The sequence below is a fragment of the Pipistrellus hanaki genome (genome assembly GCF_964339955.1).
Source record: "Pipistrellus hanaki genome assembly, chromosome: 11".
In the NCBI taxonomy this organism is placed as follows: Eukaryota; Metazoa; Chordata; class Mammalia; order Chiroptera; family Vespertilionidae; genus Pipistrellus; species Pipistrellus hanaki.
Window position 1 is genome coordinate 20,164,050 of NC_140513.1, and position 18,936 is coordinate 20,182,985.

An 18,936-nucleotide genomic window follows, 5' to 3' on the forward strand; every position below is an offset into this window, starting at 1 on the left:
GGGAGAGAGAAAGAAACACTGATGTTGTGGGGATAAAACCTGCAACCTAGGTATGTGCCCTGATGGGGAATCAAACCCACAATCTTCTGGTTCACAGGATGACACTCCAACCAAGTCACCCAGCTAAGGTTGGATTCTTATAAAGGTACTAGGGGCCCGGAGCACGGATTCATGCACCAGTGGGGTCCCTCAGCCTGGCCTGCAGGGAATGGGCTGAAACCGGCTCTCCGACATCCCTGAGGGGTCCCGAATTGCTAGAGGGTGGTTCTCGGGTGATGCACCACAGACTCAGGCTCCCTCCTCTCTGGTTCCAGGTGCATCACCCAAGAACCATAGCTGCCAAGTCACCGCAGCTTGGCAGCTCCTGTGTTGAGTGTCTGCTCCTGTTGGCCAATGTGTGTCATAGCTACTGGTCAGACTGTCAAATGGTCGGACTGTCGCTTAGGCGTTTATATATACAGATAAGCTGCACCTAAGCAACATTTCACCTTTCTGATTTTTTGTTGTTGTTACTTCTCACCTGAGGATATTTTTTCAATTGATTTTTTTAAGGGAGTGGAATGGAGGGGGAGAAGCAGAGAGAGAGAAAAAAATCATTAATGTGAGAGAGAGACATTGATTAGTTGCCTCCCACATGTGCCCCCCTGCTGGGTCCTAGGACTGAGTCTGGATAGAGCGTGCAACTAAGGTACATGTCCTTGACCGGAGTCAAACCCGAGACCCTTCAGGCTGCGGGCCAATGCTCTAACCACTGAAAACTGGCCAGGTATTTTTTTTCTTCATTTTTTTAATTAGGTATTATATGCATACATATCTTACCATTGCCCTTACTCCACTCCCGTACATGCCCTCACCCCCCAGAGTTTGGTGTCCTTGTTTTGGTTTTTTAATAATTAGACATTTCTTTAATCAGAAACCGTACACACTTGATGATGTTGTTCAGATTTCCTTTAGCCAACTCATAATTTATGATTTTATTTGCAATATATCTTAGAAATGTAAAATAATACAGCTGTAAATAAAGATAATCAAGGGAACATAGAAGTATCAAACTTAGTTTCAGAAGGTTGAGAGGCACTCAACTAAAATAGAAATTTCACGTGTGTCAAGGAAAACCCTAGCGTGTCTGTGGTGATCCTAATGAAACTCTCCTGGAATTACCTCCATGCTGATTTCATGGAACTTCACACTTGCAATTGTACTGGTAAATATTACTGTCACGACCCTACAGGAACACAGTGAAAACTTTAGAGAAGATAATATAAATATAAAATGCAAATTAAAAAAATCCAGAATGGATATGTAGGCTTTTATTAGGGCAAGCATTTCCATGACCACAAAATCTCTTTTGAAACAGATGTCCCAAGTATCTTTGTTAGTCATCTAAAGTGAACAAAACAAAATTAACCATACATGTATACATTCAGCATATGAAACAAGACTTCTGAATTTTTTATTTTTAATATATTTTATTGATTTTTTTACAGAGAGGAAGAGAGAGGGATAAAGAGTTAGAAACATCGATAAGCGAGAATCATCAATCAGCTGCCTCTTGCACACCCCTTACTGAGGATGTGCCCACAACCAAGGTACATGCCCTTGACCGGAATTGAACCTGGGACCTTTCAGTCTGCAGGTCAATGCTCTATCCACTGAGCCAAACCGGTTTTGGCTGAATTTATTTTTAACATTGAGAATCACATTATTTTCCAAATCAGAGTGACCAACAATTAATGTGAAAACCATAATTGATACAGATGACACAATGATACTGCACTTTCCCAAGGTAAAGAAATACATTTGATCTGATATTCTTACGAATCCCATTTGCTATTACAAAATAAATTTTACTGGGCAAAATATTTTTTTAAATCCCAGAAAAAACAGACATGTTGAAAATACAGACATTGCATGTTAATAATTTTAAAATACTATCAGGCATAGAAATGTAGACACATCATTTAAGTATAAGAAAATGCGATAAAGGAAAGGGTCATCAAAATAGAGAATAAGAGATATTTTGGAAAAAAAGAATAATCAAGATCATAAATAGTGACAACTATTTCTATAGTATAGTTACTGAAATGCCACGGGGAGGGACAATGAACAGAGCTACCTTCTGAGGTGGCAATGACAAAGAACAGAGGTGGCTTTAAAAATGCAGACACATAACGAATTAACTTACCACCTTCTTCAAATAACAGACGCCCTTGGGAGTATTTAAGTACCATTAGCAGACACATCTTAAAACAGTTCTTGAAATGCTTTGTATTTCAGTGGGAAACTATTTCAATGGTGAAAACGATGCAGGAATCAGAAGCATATTATGCTGAGACACTAGGTAACTGACACATTCCCGAACTGGAAAAAAAAAAAAATCATATAAGAAGGCATATAAAGTTACTGACTAAATCGTATTTGTCTTAAGAGTAATGCCCAGTGAAATGGCTTACCAGCCGCCACGACTCTGGGATCCTCATGAGCCTTATGTCTCCCGGCTGCACGACTATCCGCACTCTCATTCCACCAGAGAACGTGAACTACAGAGAGAAACCAGAAACAGATTCTAAAGACTATGGCGTGGCTACAAAGAAGAAATGAAGAAAAGTTCATCAGATATGTTAAATCTTATTAAGTCAAAAAAGTGAGTATCAAAAAAGGAAGACTGAGTATGTTGGTGATCAATTTCAGAGGGGGTCACAGATTTGGGAGAGACATTTATAAACTGATTCAAAGCTGGTTTTATAGATGAAACAGAAGGCTGGACGGGGGAAGTAAAGTAATACAACTAAAGACATTGACAATCAAGATTGGACCCCGGTTTCATTCCTTCCTACTTCACTTTACTTTAAAAAAAAAATAGTTTTTATTGATTTTTTTACAGAGAGGAAGAGCGAGGGATAGAGAGTTAGAAACATTGATGAGAGAGAAACATCGATCATCTGTCTCCTGCACACCCTTTACTGGGGATGTGCCGGCAACCAAGGTACATGCCCTTAACCAGAATCAAACCTGGAACCCTTCAGTCTGCAGGTCAATGCTCTATATATTCACTGAGCCAAACCGGTTTTGGCTACATTTTACTTTAAAAAAAAAACAACAAAACAAAACAAAACAAAAAACCCCCCACAATATTATAAAAAAAAGTGTTTATTATGGAAAATTTGGATGATACATAGAAGAAAATAAAAAGTAGCATAATTTTAACTGCCCAGAGAAAACCTCTATTAATGCTTAGTCTTTTTTTTTTTCTTTAAAAAATATGAGCAAAATAAAATTAGGGTCTTACTGATAAATGATATATATGATGGACATATATGTCTATCTGTGTAATATAAGTGCATTGTATACATACAGTACTATGTATGTGTCATTACCATTGTTCCCAATATTTCCTCCTGTAAACAATACTGGCATATAAACCTCCTTTGTGTAGCACGTATATGTGTATCTATAATATTAACAATGTCAAAGATAACTACCAACATCTTTGCTTATTTTGTGCCTATTCTGTGCCAGGTCTCGCTTCATAAAAATCTTAGGCGGTAGGTTGTTATCGATAAGCAATGGAAGGCATGGTGAGGTAGAGTAACTCCTTCAACATCACTAAGTTATAAGTGGTGGAGTTGGGATTCAAAGCCAAACAGTTTGGATCTGATTATTTCCTCAAAATAGAGTCCCAAAATTCAAACTGAGAGGACCAAAGAGTACATCTAATATGTACTTATATGTGTACAATGTATGTATTATACACTGTCCTCCAGAAATAATGTGCTGATTCATACTCAGCATATTACTGTTCTTCTATATGTATAGCCTCACACCAGAAAGGTCATTATTAATCATGCATATGCATTACATCTGACATATATGATTACATTTTGGTCTTCTTATATATATTTGAATAACACAGGAATACAAAAACCAAAATGTTAACAGTATTATCTTTACAGTGGTGGGAAACGTTTGTTTCTCCCTTTGGGCAAGTCCATGTTTTTGGTATTTTAAAATATGTAATATTTTTTCATTCTAAGGCAATATCTCTACCCCGAACTAATGTTATTTTTTAAAAAATCAATAAAAATATATTTAGAGGGGAAAAAAAAAACAAAAAAAAACAGATACTTTCTTGAGGCTCCTTGAATATTTTAATTTTATCATTCTGATGTACCATGGAAAACAACATTCACCTTTGAAACAGGCTTCATAAAGTGTTAACATTCTATATAGACAAGAAGTAAAACAGGTGTTTTTTTTTTCAACCTTTAAAAATAAAAGAAAAACTTAAAAATTTGTCAATAAAAATTAAAATATATGCCCTAATGAAAAAGTGAGACAAACTGACTTAGTAGTTCACCAATATATTTTGCAATTTCATAGAAGAAATTGGACAACTGTACCTCTGTTGAGTGCTCCATATTCTGTGTGGAAAACTCCAACTAGTTTTGAGTAGCCTAGAATGGCATGGGCGTTAACTGCTTTTTTGAATGTGTCACCCCATACAGCTGGCCCACCGGGCTTCATCTGGAAAGTAACCAGTTCATAGACTCCTAGAGAAAGGAGAAAAATACTTATTTTACAAAAGATATTCAAGAAATTTCTCATCAGGTGAGTACAGTTCCAGTGGGAAGCTAATGTATATATACAAATTTCAAGGATCATATGTGTATACATGTTTATGTGGACACATTATGAATTCTTTGCATTATTTTTCCTTGCTTCTATGTTTAGAAAGTCCTTGTCCATGTTTAAGGATCAGTTGTTAAACTTATCATACAAAGCCAAAAAGAAGCTATTGCAAGCTATTATCTGAAATATTTTTAATCTATAAAATAAAGCAAATATTGAGAATTTGTTATAGGATTAGGAATTTTAGCTACCCAAGTAGCTAAATATTTTTAATCTATAAAATAAAGCAAATATTGAGAATTTGTTATAGGATTAGGAATTTTAGCTACCCAATTCAGGTAAGAAATGAATAAGAAAAGTAGTTTCTGACCTATATGTCCTTCTTCCTCTAATTCTGAGAAAAAATACATTTTTTGTTCATATAATTTCCCTCTATAGGATTCCATTTCTAACAGAAACAGCAAGCAAACAATGGACCCAAAGTGGTATCTGAGATTTTTTTTTTAAATATATATTTTATTGATTTTTTACAGAGAGGAAGGGAGAGAGATAGCTAGAAATGTTGATGAGAGAGAAACATCGACCAGCTGCAACCAATGTACATGCCCTTGACCGTAATCGAACCTGGGACTTTCAGTCCGCATACCAACGCTCTACCACTGAGCCAAACCGGTTTCAGCGGTATCTGAGATTTTGAGAGAAAAAGTTTAAAAAGCTAAAAAATTGAAGGAGATAGTTGTATTGTTCCTGAATATCCAGGTAAACACTTGGAAAGCATTTTACCTGTGGTAAGAGGAATGGGCCTGATAGAGAGAAAGGAACGAGGGGACAAGTAGATTTGAGAAGAAAAAGGAAAAAATTATAAAACTATTAAAGAATTATGAACACAGAAGAAAAGAACCCCGACTTGACCTTGTTCCAGAAGCCACTTAGTTCATTTAGATAATGCTGAAAGCTAAGTGGGTAAGGGTCCACATAAGACTTCTTTTATATATATTTTTATTGATTTCAGAAAGGAAGTCAGAGGGAGAGAGAGGTAGAAACATCAATGATGAGAGAGAATCATTGATTGGATGTCTCCTGCATGCCCCACACTGAGGATGGAGCCTACAACCCGGCATGTGCCTTGACTGGCAATGGGACTGTGACCTTCTGGTTCATGGGTCAATGTTCAACCACTGAGCCACACCAGCCAGGTCAAATGAGACTTTTCAAATATCTGGTAATCTAAGATGATACTACAAAATTAGTTTATGCTTTTTATTATTATTTTTAAAAAATATATATTTTATTGATTCTTTACAGAGAGGAAGAGAGAGGGATAGAGAGTTAGAAACATTGATGAGAGAATCATTGACCAGCTGCCTCTTGCACACCCCCTACTGGGGATGTGCCCGCAACCAATGTACATGTCCTTTCCCGGAATCGAACCTGGGACCCTTCAGTCCGCAGGCTGACGCTCTATCCACTGAGCCAAACCGGTCTCGGCATAGTTTATGCTTTCTAAAAAAATCTGACCTTTGTTTAAAACTAGGTTGAGGTAAATAGTATTTCCTTAAAGTCTATAAGGAAGTTAAATTAGCAAGAAGACAAGTCTTTAGTAATTATGTTCAAACTGAGAAATAAGAAATAAAACAAAAAAGTTAAAATATAGTAATAGAGCTTACACTTTAATTCATCCCCCCAGCCAGTCTTATAAGCAAAGTTAACATAAATGAAATTAAGATACACTTCATTAGCTATAATTTGTGTAAAAAATACTAAAATACTAAACTATGACAAAATTTCATATATTATCCTTCACTGTCTATACTTGCTCTAAATCCTCAACTTTTCAACCTTTACTCTCCATAACATGTCAACTTTTTATATTCATACCAAAACGCTGAGCTTTTTTTTTTTTCTTCCAAATTGGAAAAACACTGCTAATGTTCATTGGTTTAGTGAGAAGCTAAGAGCTCAAATTCATTTCACATCTATAATCATAATACAGCACTCTCTAAAACAAAGGCTTATTGTTTTCCCCCCCCTAAGAAACTTCAGTTTTTATAGTTTCAAATGTTTAGTATTTTATACATCAAAACTCAAAGTGACTGGGAGGAATGGACTTACCTTCTTTTGCAGGCTTTTCTAATTTGCACCATGGTACCAGGTAAGTAATCTCACTCTCCTGTTTATCCATTAGAGCCAAATTTGGAATGAGGAATTGTTCTTGCCATTCCTTATCTTTGGCCAAGGCTTTCCGCACTTCAGTTCGATGGGCAAAATTATCTATGGGAAGAAAAGGAGTAAGGAAAATAAAAACTTTCTATTAAAATCATCTAGACATTTCTTGGATTGCATTCGATTCAGCACATGTTCACCAAGGCCATATAGGAACACTGCGTTAAATCGCTGGGATACCCCTCCTCCACACCAAATAGGTGGGACATCTATCCTGAGTTTCTCATTGCCTAAAAGGGGTGTAGAAATGGAAACAGCTATAATATATACACCTACAGGGTTGTTATCAGGAAGAAATGAATTAATACATGCAAGGAGCTGAGAACAGTGTTTGGCAGCTAGTTAGTACTAAATTTATATTAACTACTAGATGCCCCTTGCAGGGAGATTCCTGCAATAGGGCTTCCTGCTTCGGTTTCCCCTTCCCGGCCTGCTTCCCTTCCTTCTCCGCAGCCCTGCCCCCGCAGGCTTCTCACCCTTCTCCGCGCCCCGCCTGCTTGCCTGCTTCCCTGCCTTCCCCGCCACTTGCTTGCTTCTTCTCAGCTTCACTCCCTTCTGCAGCACTTGGCTTCTTTCTACCCTATTTTCAGTCTTTGCTCTGGCTTGGATATGCAAATTAACCGCCATCTTGGTTGTGTTAATTTGCATACTCACCTGATTGGCTGGTGGGCATGGCTTGTGGGTGTAGCGAAGGTACAGTCCATTTGCATGTTTCTCTTTTATTAGAGAGGATTCTTATTACTTTGAGTCATTTATATTACCGGTTTGGGAAAATACTATTTTCCTTTGGTGGTTGTGATGGTGATGGTGGTCAGGTCTTAAATGTAACATAAATGAAATTAAGATGCAAATTTACAGCCCTGGCTGGTGTGGCTCCCTTAGTTGTGTATCATCCTGTGCACTAAAAGGTAACTGGTTTGATTTTCAGTCAGGGCACAAGAGTGGGTTGCAGGCTCAATTCCTGGTGGGGCCATGCAGGAGGCAGTCAATAGATATTTTACTCACACATTGATGTTTCTCTCTCTCTCCCTTTCTCTCTCTCTCTCAAAACAAAATCTTTAAAAATATGCAAGTTTACAGTTTCATCTTCTTTGAACAAATAGCTTCCAAAGAAATAATGCTGACTATCTTACTTATTGCCACCTAGTGTTTTACCCCATATTATTTCTCTTCTGTTTTTACCGAAACAGGTATATGTATTTACTAAGTATATGGACCAAGTACTATGTTTACTATTAGGGCCTCTTAAGATGGATAGTAACATCTACCTTAGAGCTTAAGTCAGTTAAACCAGGACCTTAAGTAATTTTTAAATGAAACAGTTCTACTTGTTTGCACAGTAACACACAAATTGTGTTTTTATTGGGTTTGTTCTATTACAACAGAGAAAACCCCTACCAATGGCCATGTCAAGTAGAGAATGAGCACCTTTCATATTAAATAAGGTACTTTATCTGACCAAACACTAAATGAAATTATTAAAAGTGCTTTGGATATCATCAACTCTTTTTTTTTTTTTTTTTTTTTTTTTTTTTGGATATCATCAAGTCTTGATGTGCACTTCACAAAGATTTGACACAGGAGTACCAAGCATTCTGGGGATTCCTATAATGTCTCTTTCCTCTTCTAAACTAGGATTAGCTCACCTTCCATAGTGGGAGAACTCTGCACAGCATAATACTGAATTCCCTAAAACCCTGGGTGTACAAATGACAAAACTGGTTCCATAAACATAACAAATTATTAAGTCTCAGAGTTGGGTGATGCCTAGAGTTAACTATCATCCACATCAACCTCTATTACCCACCCTCAAACTCCTAAATATCTCAACCGTTTCCACTAAAATCCTGACATCCAGTTGTAGCTTCAACAATAAATAAAAAGTACTCTCCTCTCCTTTTATGATCTTAACCCACTTGGGCTTTTACAATTAGTGCTTTAAATTTTTCAGAAATCATCTTTATAATAACCCACTTTACAATTTTTTTTTTCCTGAGAATTAAAATCTAGCTCACAATTTTATGATGCGAAATATGAGAAGCCATTTATGGTAACACAAGGATTTGAGCAAGAGGTTGTCAGAGGCATACCTCGCACTGGGAGGAGTAACCAATGGTTTTTTGTTGTTGTTGTTCTGCTTTTTTAAAGTTTAACCTGTGTGTATTTATGGTAACGTAGATCCAAGAACTAAGACACATGTAACAACAGAATGAAAATCTGTACTGAATACTTAAGCTGATGACTCATACCATACTTCCAAATATGAAATGCTTTATTCACTCTGCCTCCAAATTCTGCACTCCAGTATCCAACCAATTCAGAGTAAGCTGTCCGGCGATGTACGTTTTTCTTAAAATTTTCCAGAAACTGATTCATCGTTGAAGGCTTAAGAGAATAGGTACGAAATTCATAGAATGTTCCATCGCTTTGTCGAGGTCCTGTAGAAAAAGATGAGCACACCTAAAAAGAGATATGGCAAATTCAAATATCTGGGAAAGGTAGGGCTTATAATATTATGCTACAACTAAATCTGAATTTGGAAACAAGGGATACTCATTAGACTTACCATAGTTCTTGCTTGTACCTCTGCTCTCATCTCTCCATAGACAACTATTTAAAGAGATGTCAGAGTACGGTGAATACATAGCTACTGTTTCCTGGCAGGGGTCCACCATTAGCCATCTTTTCATGAAAAGTTAACCATAATGAGGCACTGGAGTCTTAATCGGTCCTGATTCAAGATTCTAATAAATCTACACATGTTTTACCTTATTTAGACAATATTCTATCTCTAGTCGATGTGTTAGGTGTTACAGTTTTGCATTTAAATGAACTTTATAAAATATGCACATATGCTGGCAGACATGATAAAAATGTGTTTACTAGCAGAGAACTCTTTATGAATTCTGTAAAGGAAAAGAACAACAGGCCAGAATTGTCTGAATCATTATTAGGTTTAATTACAGATGAATCTGAAGGGCATTTCATCTACCCAATTACACCAGGTTGATGGAAATATCTCTTACGAACCGTTAGTTCTTTTTGTATTAGTTACATGCTCACTATATAAATTTTTGTTCTAATTTAGTACCCCTAAGTCTGAGTGAACCTAACTTTAGGTAGGAAATGCCCTACTAGAAATGATCCTCTGTGTATTCATGTGTGTGTGTACATGCACAGGTCAGGTGTATGCATATACTCGGAAATGGCATTTGCATTTACAAATCCATCCTATTGTAGTTTTGGTTATTATTGCCAATTTTCTGAAGCTGATGAATCAGTATTACCTATTTAAAGTTTTGGTGCAAAGTAAATTATGGACAAATTATACTCTAGTATGTCGAATGAAATCAGTGGACTTCTTTCTCTGACACACAGGGTGTCCCCCCAAAATGTATGAATACTTTGACTAATTATTAATTCCAATGGGTTAAATCTGAAAAGAAAGAAACATCAGCCGATCCATGTTTTGGGGGGACACCCTATATTTTTGGTTAAAACACACAATTATATATGTATTTTATTTGATTGTGTAAAATGTTATAGTTCTAATGATCGATATTAGTTCATTCCACTGTTGGCTACTAAAGTGACGTTCCTATTGCCCAGTGTCTAAGCTTCCCTGGGAAGCAGGAATTCCCACCCAAAACAATTGCAGCTGCTCCTACTTTTGGATGACATGCTTTTTGTGTCATTTTAACTAAATTCTAATAAGAGAATGTGATACAAATAAACAATTGCCTGGTATTATCGTTAAAAAGCATTATGGATCAGGTATATTGGAAAATGGGACAGTGGGAGGTATTTGTAAAAATTGCTTTTTAAGTTGATTCTCAGGGAATTTGTATTTGGAAACAAATCCGTGGTCAAAGGTATAAAACTGAGTTTGATAACATTTAGTTTTAAATCCTAGCTCTAAAACTAATCTCTCTGTCTATACCTCCTCAGAGACCTGGCCTTTCCCGGTTAATTACCAACCTGTAAGGCAGCAGAAGACAGTAGTCCACACCTGACTAATGGTCACAAGGTCCAGACCTCTGGGCTAAAGATAACATCTTGCCTAAGTTTTGTTTCAGGTCCTGACCCATAGGTGGAACCACCCACCCCCTCGCTACTTTCCCATTGGGCCAGGCAGAGGGATGTTGGGAAAAAACATCAGAGCTGCCCTAGCCGGTTTGGCTCAGAGTGTTGACCTGTGAACTGAAAGGTTTCAGGTTCAATTCTTGTCAAGGGCACATGCCTGGGTTGTGGGCTCGATCCCCAGTGAGCGACTTGCAGGAGGCAGCCGATCCATGATTCTCTCTCATCATGGATGTTTCCATCTCTTTCTCCCTCTTCCTTCCTCACAGCCCTAGGTTAAACCCCTTGGGATCCTGGCCACAGAGAAAGGAGAAAAGTATAAACATCAAAAGAAAAAATATCTCTGGTTAGATTTACAGACTAGAGTCCCCGTGGTCAGCAAACTGCGGCTTGCGAGCCACAGGCGGCTCTTTGGCCCCTTGAGTGTGGCCCTTCCACAAAACACCACGGCCTGGGCGAGTCTATTTTGAAGACGTGGTGTTAGAAGAAGTTTAAAACATTTGGCTCTCAAAAGAAATTTCAATTGTTGTACCGTTGCTATTTGGCTCTGTTGACTAAGGAGTTTGCCGACCATTGGACTAGACCAGTGTTTCCCAAAGTATGGTACGCATACCCCCAGGGGTACGGGAAGAGTTTGGTGTGGGTACGCGTTCACGGGAGTTCGGTGGGGATATGCACTGCACCGTGCTTAGCTGCGCCTAATTCTACGTTCTCATGAGTACGAGGGGTACTCAGCGTTACGAAAATTATAGAAGGGGTACACATATGTCAAAAGTTTGGGAAATACTGGACTAGACCAATTCCCTACAGTGAAGGCTGAATCACAAAAATCTACTTCGTACCTTACTCAACTAAGGTTAAAGGAGTTCATGTGACAGGGCGGGCCAAAGGAGGCTGACAGTTGTGAACACACAAGGCACAGAATATTATTAATTATATTATTTTCCATACAAGCAACTGTCAACCTACTTTAGCCCCCACCTGTCTTTCCCAGACCCCCGAGCAGCTGGGGCAGGAGGGCAGCTTGGAGGGGGCTGCAGGGCTGGCTGCGCAGGATGCACGCATGCGCAGTCCAGGTGTGGGCTCGGGGCCCGGAGGCCGCATGCGCGCGGGTCCGGCGCGGCCACACACGTCCCTCCCCCTCCCGCCGCCGGGGAGCGGCTGGGGGGCGTCCGCGCGCCGCATACCTTAGGCGGCCGGGTCCGCGCGGCCAGGGCCCTGGTCAGGCCGCTTCCGAGGAGCAGCATGGCGCGGCGGGGGGCGGCGGCCGGTGATCCTTCCTGGTCCTCCTCCTCCTCCTCCTCCTCGTCCGGCGGGAAGCGCCTGGGCAGCCCTCGGACGCAGGCTCGCTCGGGGCGGGCGCGCGGGCGCTGAGCTCCGCCTCCCGCTGTCGAGGAGCGCGGGCCGGTCCGCCCGGTCCGCCGGGCTCCGCCGCGGGTGTGGCCGCTGTGGCCCCGCACCCCGGGGCGCCCTTTGTTTCCTCAATCCTCCTGACCCCAGACGTGGGAGGTGACGTGGGGCTGGCTGAGCGCCGAGGCGGCCCCGGCGCCTCCCCCCTCGGCCCCGGCGCCTCGGCTCCTCTGCGCAGTTGCGTGAACTCGTCAGTGTTCGCGCGGGGAGCGCGGCGGGGCGTCCGGGGCGCGTGGTCCTGCGTGGAGGCCGTGGCCCGGGAGGAGGCACCTGAAGCCGAAGACAGGCAGGGGCCCTCACTGTCCTTCCTTCCCGGCGCCCCCCTTACTTGTAAGGCTCCCCATTGTGACCTAGATTGTGTGTCTCAGGGGCTCAGAGGAATGGGGGCAGCGAACCAGATGCAGAAGAAGTCAAATGGAAACATACATCCTTTGAAATGAAATAGTGTTTAAGCCTTGAAAGCGAGCCAGCAGCCGAAACCCGTTTGGCTCAGCGGATAGAGCGTCGGCCTGTGGACTGAAGGGCCCCAGGTTCCATTCAGGTCAAGGGCATGTGCCTTGGTTGTGGGCACATCCCCAGTAGGGCGTGTGCAGGAGGCAGCTGATGGATGTTTCTCTCTCATTGATGTTTCTTTCTATCCCTCTGTCTTCCTCTCTGTAAAAAAATCAATAAAATATATTTTAAAAAAAGAAAAAGAAAGCAAAACAGCAGACCTCTTGAAGTTGTCCTCCCTGCTGCCTCTTATCATGGGTCCCCAGAGTTAACGGCAACGTTTCGGGGCGTATCTTCTGAGGCTTGTTCCCACCACCACCCTACCCCATCACCCCCTTTTCTTCCTGACGTTTTCTGTCATTCCTTGATATTTTAAATCGTAGGTATGTCTATTGCTTGGAAAATGAGGATTAGGTCGCTTACCTACCACAACCCCCAAAGACACTTCTTTCTCCACACCTGATGATGATGCTTCCATTCAGTCTAGTTTGTTGTTACATCAATTTGCATTATATTGGTGTTCACATTTTTTCTTACTAATCACATTGTTATACACAATACGTAATGAAACACAGAATTATAGTAGTTACCGCGCCCGGAAACAATACTGCTTGGCCATCAAGCAGTATTGTGAACTCCTGCATGGCCATCACCTGTGGTTTGTGCAGACTTTGAGTCACCTGTTCAGAGGATTAGTAATTCTCAGAGGGGGCGCTTCAGGTTTTCCAGTCGATGGGCATTCATTTCTAACCAAGCAAGACAAAACAAAGCAGCACCGGTGCCCAGGGGGGATCTCTATGTTTAAATGTATTTTATTAGGCAAAACATGGTATTAATTCATTCACACATTCAAGCCATATTTATTAAATCCCTTCTATGCTTGTGGCACATATCCAGAAACTGGTACAGAGGTGAACAAAAGACAAAAAGTCCCTGCCCTTTCGTTGGGGGAAACAGATAAACATGGAGAGAAAACATATCAGGGAATACTAAATGCTGTGAGGAAAAACAAGTAGAATATGGAAAGAGTGCAGGAGGGAGTGAGTAGAGACTGCTAACCATTTTCCAATATCCATTGTTTCTGGCCCCCTCAACCCCCTGTTTTTAAAAATTGGTAATAGAACCCTTGCACTTGGATCTATCCATGTGACCAAGTCCTGGCCAATGGGGTGTTAGTGTGTTTATGACCTACTATGAGTGATCTTAAAGCAGTGTTGGAGGGTTTGTTCCCTCCTTTGTCCCTTATTTCTGCTTGCTGGGATGTGGATGTAATGGCTTAAATTCTTGAATTGTGAAGTAGTAGCCACATGCTGAAAATGGCAGAACAACAAGATAAAAGAAGCTTAGGTTCTGACACCAGGGGGCACCATAGTAGGAGCCTAGGACTGCCCATCTCTGGACTTTTTTTTTTTTTTTTTTTACATGAGAAATCATCTTCTAGCTTAAGTCACTGCTGAGTGGCTAAGACCAGTGGTCAGCAAACCTCGGCTCGAGAGCCACATGCGGCTCTTTGGCCCCTTGAGTGTTCTAAGGCAGTGTTTCCCAACCTTCTCTCATGATGAGAATCACCTGGTGGAGTTGTTAAAACACAGATTCCTGAATCCCAACTAAGAAGTGCTAAACTAGAATTTTTGGGAACATATAGGTAAAATTGTATACTTAACTAGTGCTCTAACACAGATGTTATATACAGAGCACTAAGTTAGGTATGCAATTTTACCTATATGTTCTCAAAAATTCTAGTTTAGCACTTCTTAGTTGGGATTCAGGAATCTGTGTTTTAACAACTCCACCAGGTGATTCTCATCATGAGAGAAGGTTGGGAAATACTGTTCTAAGGCCACTTCTTCAAAATAGACTCGCCCAGGCCAAAAACCGACTTCTGCGCATGGGCCATGAAGTTTCAATTGCACTGTATGTGTGTGCCTGCACGTGGTATTTTGTGGAAGAGCCACACTCAAGGGGCCAAAGAGCCGCATGTGGCTCGAGAGTCGCTGTTTGCCAACCACTGGCTTAGACCTATGATCTTAATCAATAGGAAGTGATTATTTTTTCTTCCTCTTTTTTGTTTGTTTTCCTTATATCTATCATTTATTAATCAACATATTATTATTATTTTGCCAACAGATATTTTTCTTCTCAATAAGATTAAATTAATTTATCAGCTTCTCAGTTTCACCCAGGGTTATCTTTTGGGAGTTGTTTGTCGTATTGCTCCAGTGCGGTCTGGTTCTCTAAGATGCATCTCTTTTCACTGACCTGGGAATCTCATTTGCCTTAGGTTGGATCTTCTCTTTCTAGGATTTTGTATCTCCTTTTCTCCTCCTAATATTAGGAGAGGGTACATGGAAATTAGACTTTTGAGACTTGCATCTCTAGAAATGTTTTATTCTGCCAACTCTCTTGATTCATATTTTGGGTAGGTATAATAATCTACATTGAAAATAATATTTCCTTCCACTTTTCAAGGCAATCCTCCATTTTATTAAGCTTCTAATTATACATTTGTGACATTCTGAATCCTATTTTTTTAATGTGACTCGTTTCTCTCTCTCCCTTTGGAACCTTTTATGTTTTTCTCTTTGTCCCTGTGTTCTGAAATTTCTCAATATCCATTGTTCCTCATTCAGTGTACCCTCTTAATTTAGACACTTTTCAATCCTGAAAATTTTATTGTGTTTCCTAGATTTTTTTCTTGTCAACATGTTATTGTGCCTCCACTATTTTACACCTCTACTTTTTGGGTCTAGGCTTTTTTGGTGTAAAGTACAATTTTATCTTCTAACTCATCTATTGAATTTTAAACTTCAGTTTTTATAATATTTATTCCCCAAATCTCCTTTTTTTTAATCCCTTCTCCAGAGTGTTTATTTCTATATTTTTAGAAATAATATCCTCTTTTGTTTTGTGGATTTAGTATTTCTGTCTCTGAGGACATTAATTATAGGTGTTTACTTTTTAATTTATTATACAAGAGGCCTGGTGCACGGATTCCTACACTGGTGGGGTCCCTCAGCCTGGCCTGTGCCCTCTCTCCATACTGGATATCCCTTGGGGGATATAGAAGTGCTGAAAGCAGCAAGCAGACAGGGAGGAGCCCAAGCCCAGGTTGGACGCCTGCTGTCACCCCTCAGTAGCACTGCTGTGGAGGCGGGAGAGGCTCGCACTGACACAGTGCTTGCCAGCTGTGAGCCCAGCGTCTGGCACCCAATGGTCAGTTAAGTGGCACTCCCGCTGTGGGAACACACTGACCACCAGGGGGCATATCCTGCATTGAGCATCTGCCCCCTGGTGGTCAGGGCGCATCATAGCGACTGATTGGTTATTTGGTCATTCGGTCACTTAGGCTTTTATATGTATATTTTTGTTTTGTTATATATGTATTTGTTATATATGTAAATTATATATGTAAATTATATATGTAAATATGTGTATATATTTGTTATATATGTAAATTAATGGAGCTTGGTTGGGATGTTTTGCCACATCCACCATATAGTCCTGACCTTGCACCATCTGATTACTTTTTGTTTCGATCTTTACAAAACTCCTTGAATGGTAAAAATTTCAATAATAATGATGATGTCAAATCGTACCTGATTCAGTTTTTTGCTAATAAAAACCAGAAGTTTTTTGAACGTGGGATTATGATGCTGCCTGAAAGATGGCAAAAGGTCATTGATCAAAATGGGCAATACATTACAGAATAAAGTTATTTAGTTCCATGAAAAAATTGTCTTTGATTTTCTTTAAAAAATCCGCAATTACTTAGTTGCCGACCCTATATATATATTAGGTCTTCTTCCTGCATTGTTTCTTTTATGTTTTCTATCATTTGATCTGTTTTCTCCCTAGATGCTAGTGTTTTTCCAAAAATATCCTTGGCTATCAGCTCATATTTTGAAGTAGGCAAAATTTGGACAACTCTTTTAGTATGGATGGGGCCTGACAAATAGTGGGCTTCACTGCAGAGTTGGCTGGCTGGGCTATTCAATTGAGGGGAAATAGCCCTGTCTGTTATCATCTGTAAGTTATTTCTCTCAGTGTAGTCAGTTACCCTGTGAGGAAACTTCCACGGTCCCATCTGTGTGTTATTAAGACTTATTGCCAATTTCCTGTAACTGAGGAGGGAAGGAGGCTGGATACCTCAGTATTTTGTAGGTAGCCGTTCGCTTAATTTTTATGTTCAGGACTGGTTCTAATCCCTTCAGCTGTGTCTGGTATTCATGAACGTGATTCAACTTTTAAAGAATGTATTCAACAGGATAGGCTCACTGTTGTAACAAATAGATGCCAAAATGTATGTCTCAAACACAATAGGATTTTATTTCTTTAAGAATCTAAAATGCGTTTTCCTCATTGCCAAGCAGTTCTTTCCCACGTGGTGAATTAGAACCAGGTTTTTCCTATCCTGTGGCTTTGCCATCGTGGAGCTCCATCAGCAGCAGCACCCAGCCAGCGAAACGGCAGAATTTTCAAGATGAAAATATTTAACAGTGAAGATAAAATTTTTCCCACTGCAACGTAGGGAAAATGTTGGTAAGTGCTGGTAGGTGTCTAAGACAGTCTCATATTTCCTTTTTCACAGCTTTTCATTATCTTACAAACTCTGAGAGTTAAGCTTTGTCTCCAAGCTTAAGGTGAAGTTCTGAGAATTTTCTCAAGTTCACTGTTGCTAAGTGGTACATTGGGGTTTGTGGTGGAAAATTGCCTCTAAAACAGTATTTTAAAAGAAATATTTTTCTGTGGCCTAAAATAAAATAAAATAAAATCCCTAAACTGCCAGGAAGATACCTAGAGGAAGCATTTTGAAAATTATTGTGTGTATTCTAAACTTCTGACAACTGGTCCAAAGGACATGTAGTCCAAAGCTAGATAAGTCAGGTTTATTAAAATAGGGTAATGTGGCCAAAACCGGTTTGGCTCAGTGGATAGAGTGTCGGTCTGCGGACTGAAAGGTCCCAGGTTTGATTCCAGTCAAGGGCATGTATGTTGGTTGCGGGCACATCCCCAGTGGGGGGCGTGCAGGAGGCAGATGGTCGTTGTTTCTCTTATCGGTGTTTCTATCTCTCTATCCCTCTCCCTTCCTCTCTGTAAAAAAATCAATAAAATATATAAAATAAAATAAAATAGGGTAATGTGGTGATATAAAACAACAGAGTCATTATTTTAGATTGAGTGGACTGAAGTTGCCTATCTAAGGAGGTAAGTAACGAGACACACCTATCATAGGTGAAAAAATATAAATAATATACCTGTACACTTTTAAGGAAAAGAACAAAGTGAATGCTTGTGCCCTTGCCACCAAACTTAAGAAAAATACTGTCACTAACTTAGAAATCCAATATATGTTTCTTTCTAGTCACATTCTCCTTCTACTCTTCCTATCATCTCTCAAGTAATCCTGGCTCCAAATTTTATGTTAATAATTTCATTCATTTTTAAAGAAATTCAACTAAATTTGTATATAACTATAAATAATATATTGTTTTGCTTTGGCTATTTTAGAACTTTCTATAAATGGAATCAGACTATTATTCTGTCATTGGATTTTTAGCTTTGACATAAGGTTCTTGAAAGTCACATATTTTGATGCAGTCACAGTAATTAATACATTTCTCTGATGTGTGCAATTTCATTGTAGGTATATATCTTTATTTGTTCATTTGACTACTATGGACAAAAATATTTTGAATTTTTAAATAAATATTTATTGTTTCCATTAACATTTTTTGTATGGCATAAACCCTTTTGAAATTTTGTGAGTCTATAGAACCCTAATAGTTTTATATAATTAATAAATACATAGGGTTACAAAGAATACAGATTATATTGACCTAAAATCATCAAAATATACAACTAAATGATTCTTTACAAAGAAATAGACATACTTCTTTATTAAAGTACTAAATAACAAGATCTATCCTTAGACTTAACAGCTATAATAATTTTAGATATTTGCAACAACTCTAAATGGAATTTGACAATATCTATGTTATTTATTGGCCACAAAGTCATAGATCCTATTAATAATATTGTGATTTATTCCTTACATTTCATAGTCAAAGGAAATGCTTATTTTCAGTTAGAAGTTGGTGACAA

General features: G+C 39.4%; 1 protein-coding gene across 2 annotated transcripts; it reads right to left on the reverse strand.

The window, feature by feature from the left end:
* Nucleotides 1-1,295: 1,295 nt before the first annotated feature.
* On the reverse strand, nucleotides 1,296-12,436 carry NIPSNAP3A (nipsnap homolog 3A). 2 transcript variants are annotated; one of them, XM_084898537.1, is made up of 6 exons: nucleotides 12,120-12,436; nucleotides 9,102-9,312; nucleotides 6,742-6,900; nucleotides 4,401-4,550; nucleotides 2,454-2,540; nucleotides 1,296-2,361 (listed from the first exon to the last, which is right to left on the reverse strand). In XM_084898537.1, the coding sequence occupies exons 1-6, from the start codon at nucleotides 12,177-12,179 to the stop codon at nucleotides 2,285-2,287; spliced, it is 744 nt and encodes a 247-aa protein (XP_084754663.1). In that variant the 5' UTR covers nucleotides 12,180-12,436; the 3' UTR covers nucleotides 1,296-2,284. The 2 variants fall into 2 exon arrangements, with proteins under 2 accessions (XP_084754663.1, XP_084754664.1); XM_084898538.1 differs by having other exon boundaries at nucleotides 4,401-4,454; nucleotides 12,120-12,430.
* Nucleotides 12,437-18,936: the final 6,500 nt, after the last annotated feature.

Bases quoted from the DNA above. Each gene is read 5' to 3' on its own strand.
- NIPSNAP3A (XM_084898537.1), bottom strand. From the start codon at position 12,179: ATGCTGCTCCTCGGAAGCGGCCTGACCAGGGCCCTGGCCGCGCGGACC. The intron at 4,551-6,741 runs GTAAGTCCATTC...TCCTTTCTCTAG, and splicing joins AGAAAAGCCTGCAAAAGAAG to GAGTCTATGAACTGGTTACT. The intron at 2,362-2,453 runs GTAAGCCATTTC...TTTTTTTTCCAG, and splicing joins TCCCAGAGTCGTGGCGGCTG to TTCGGGAATGTGTCAGTTAC.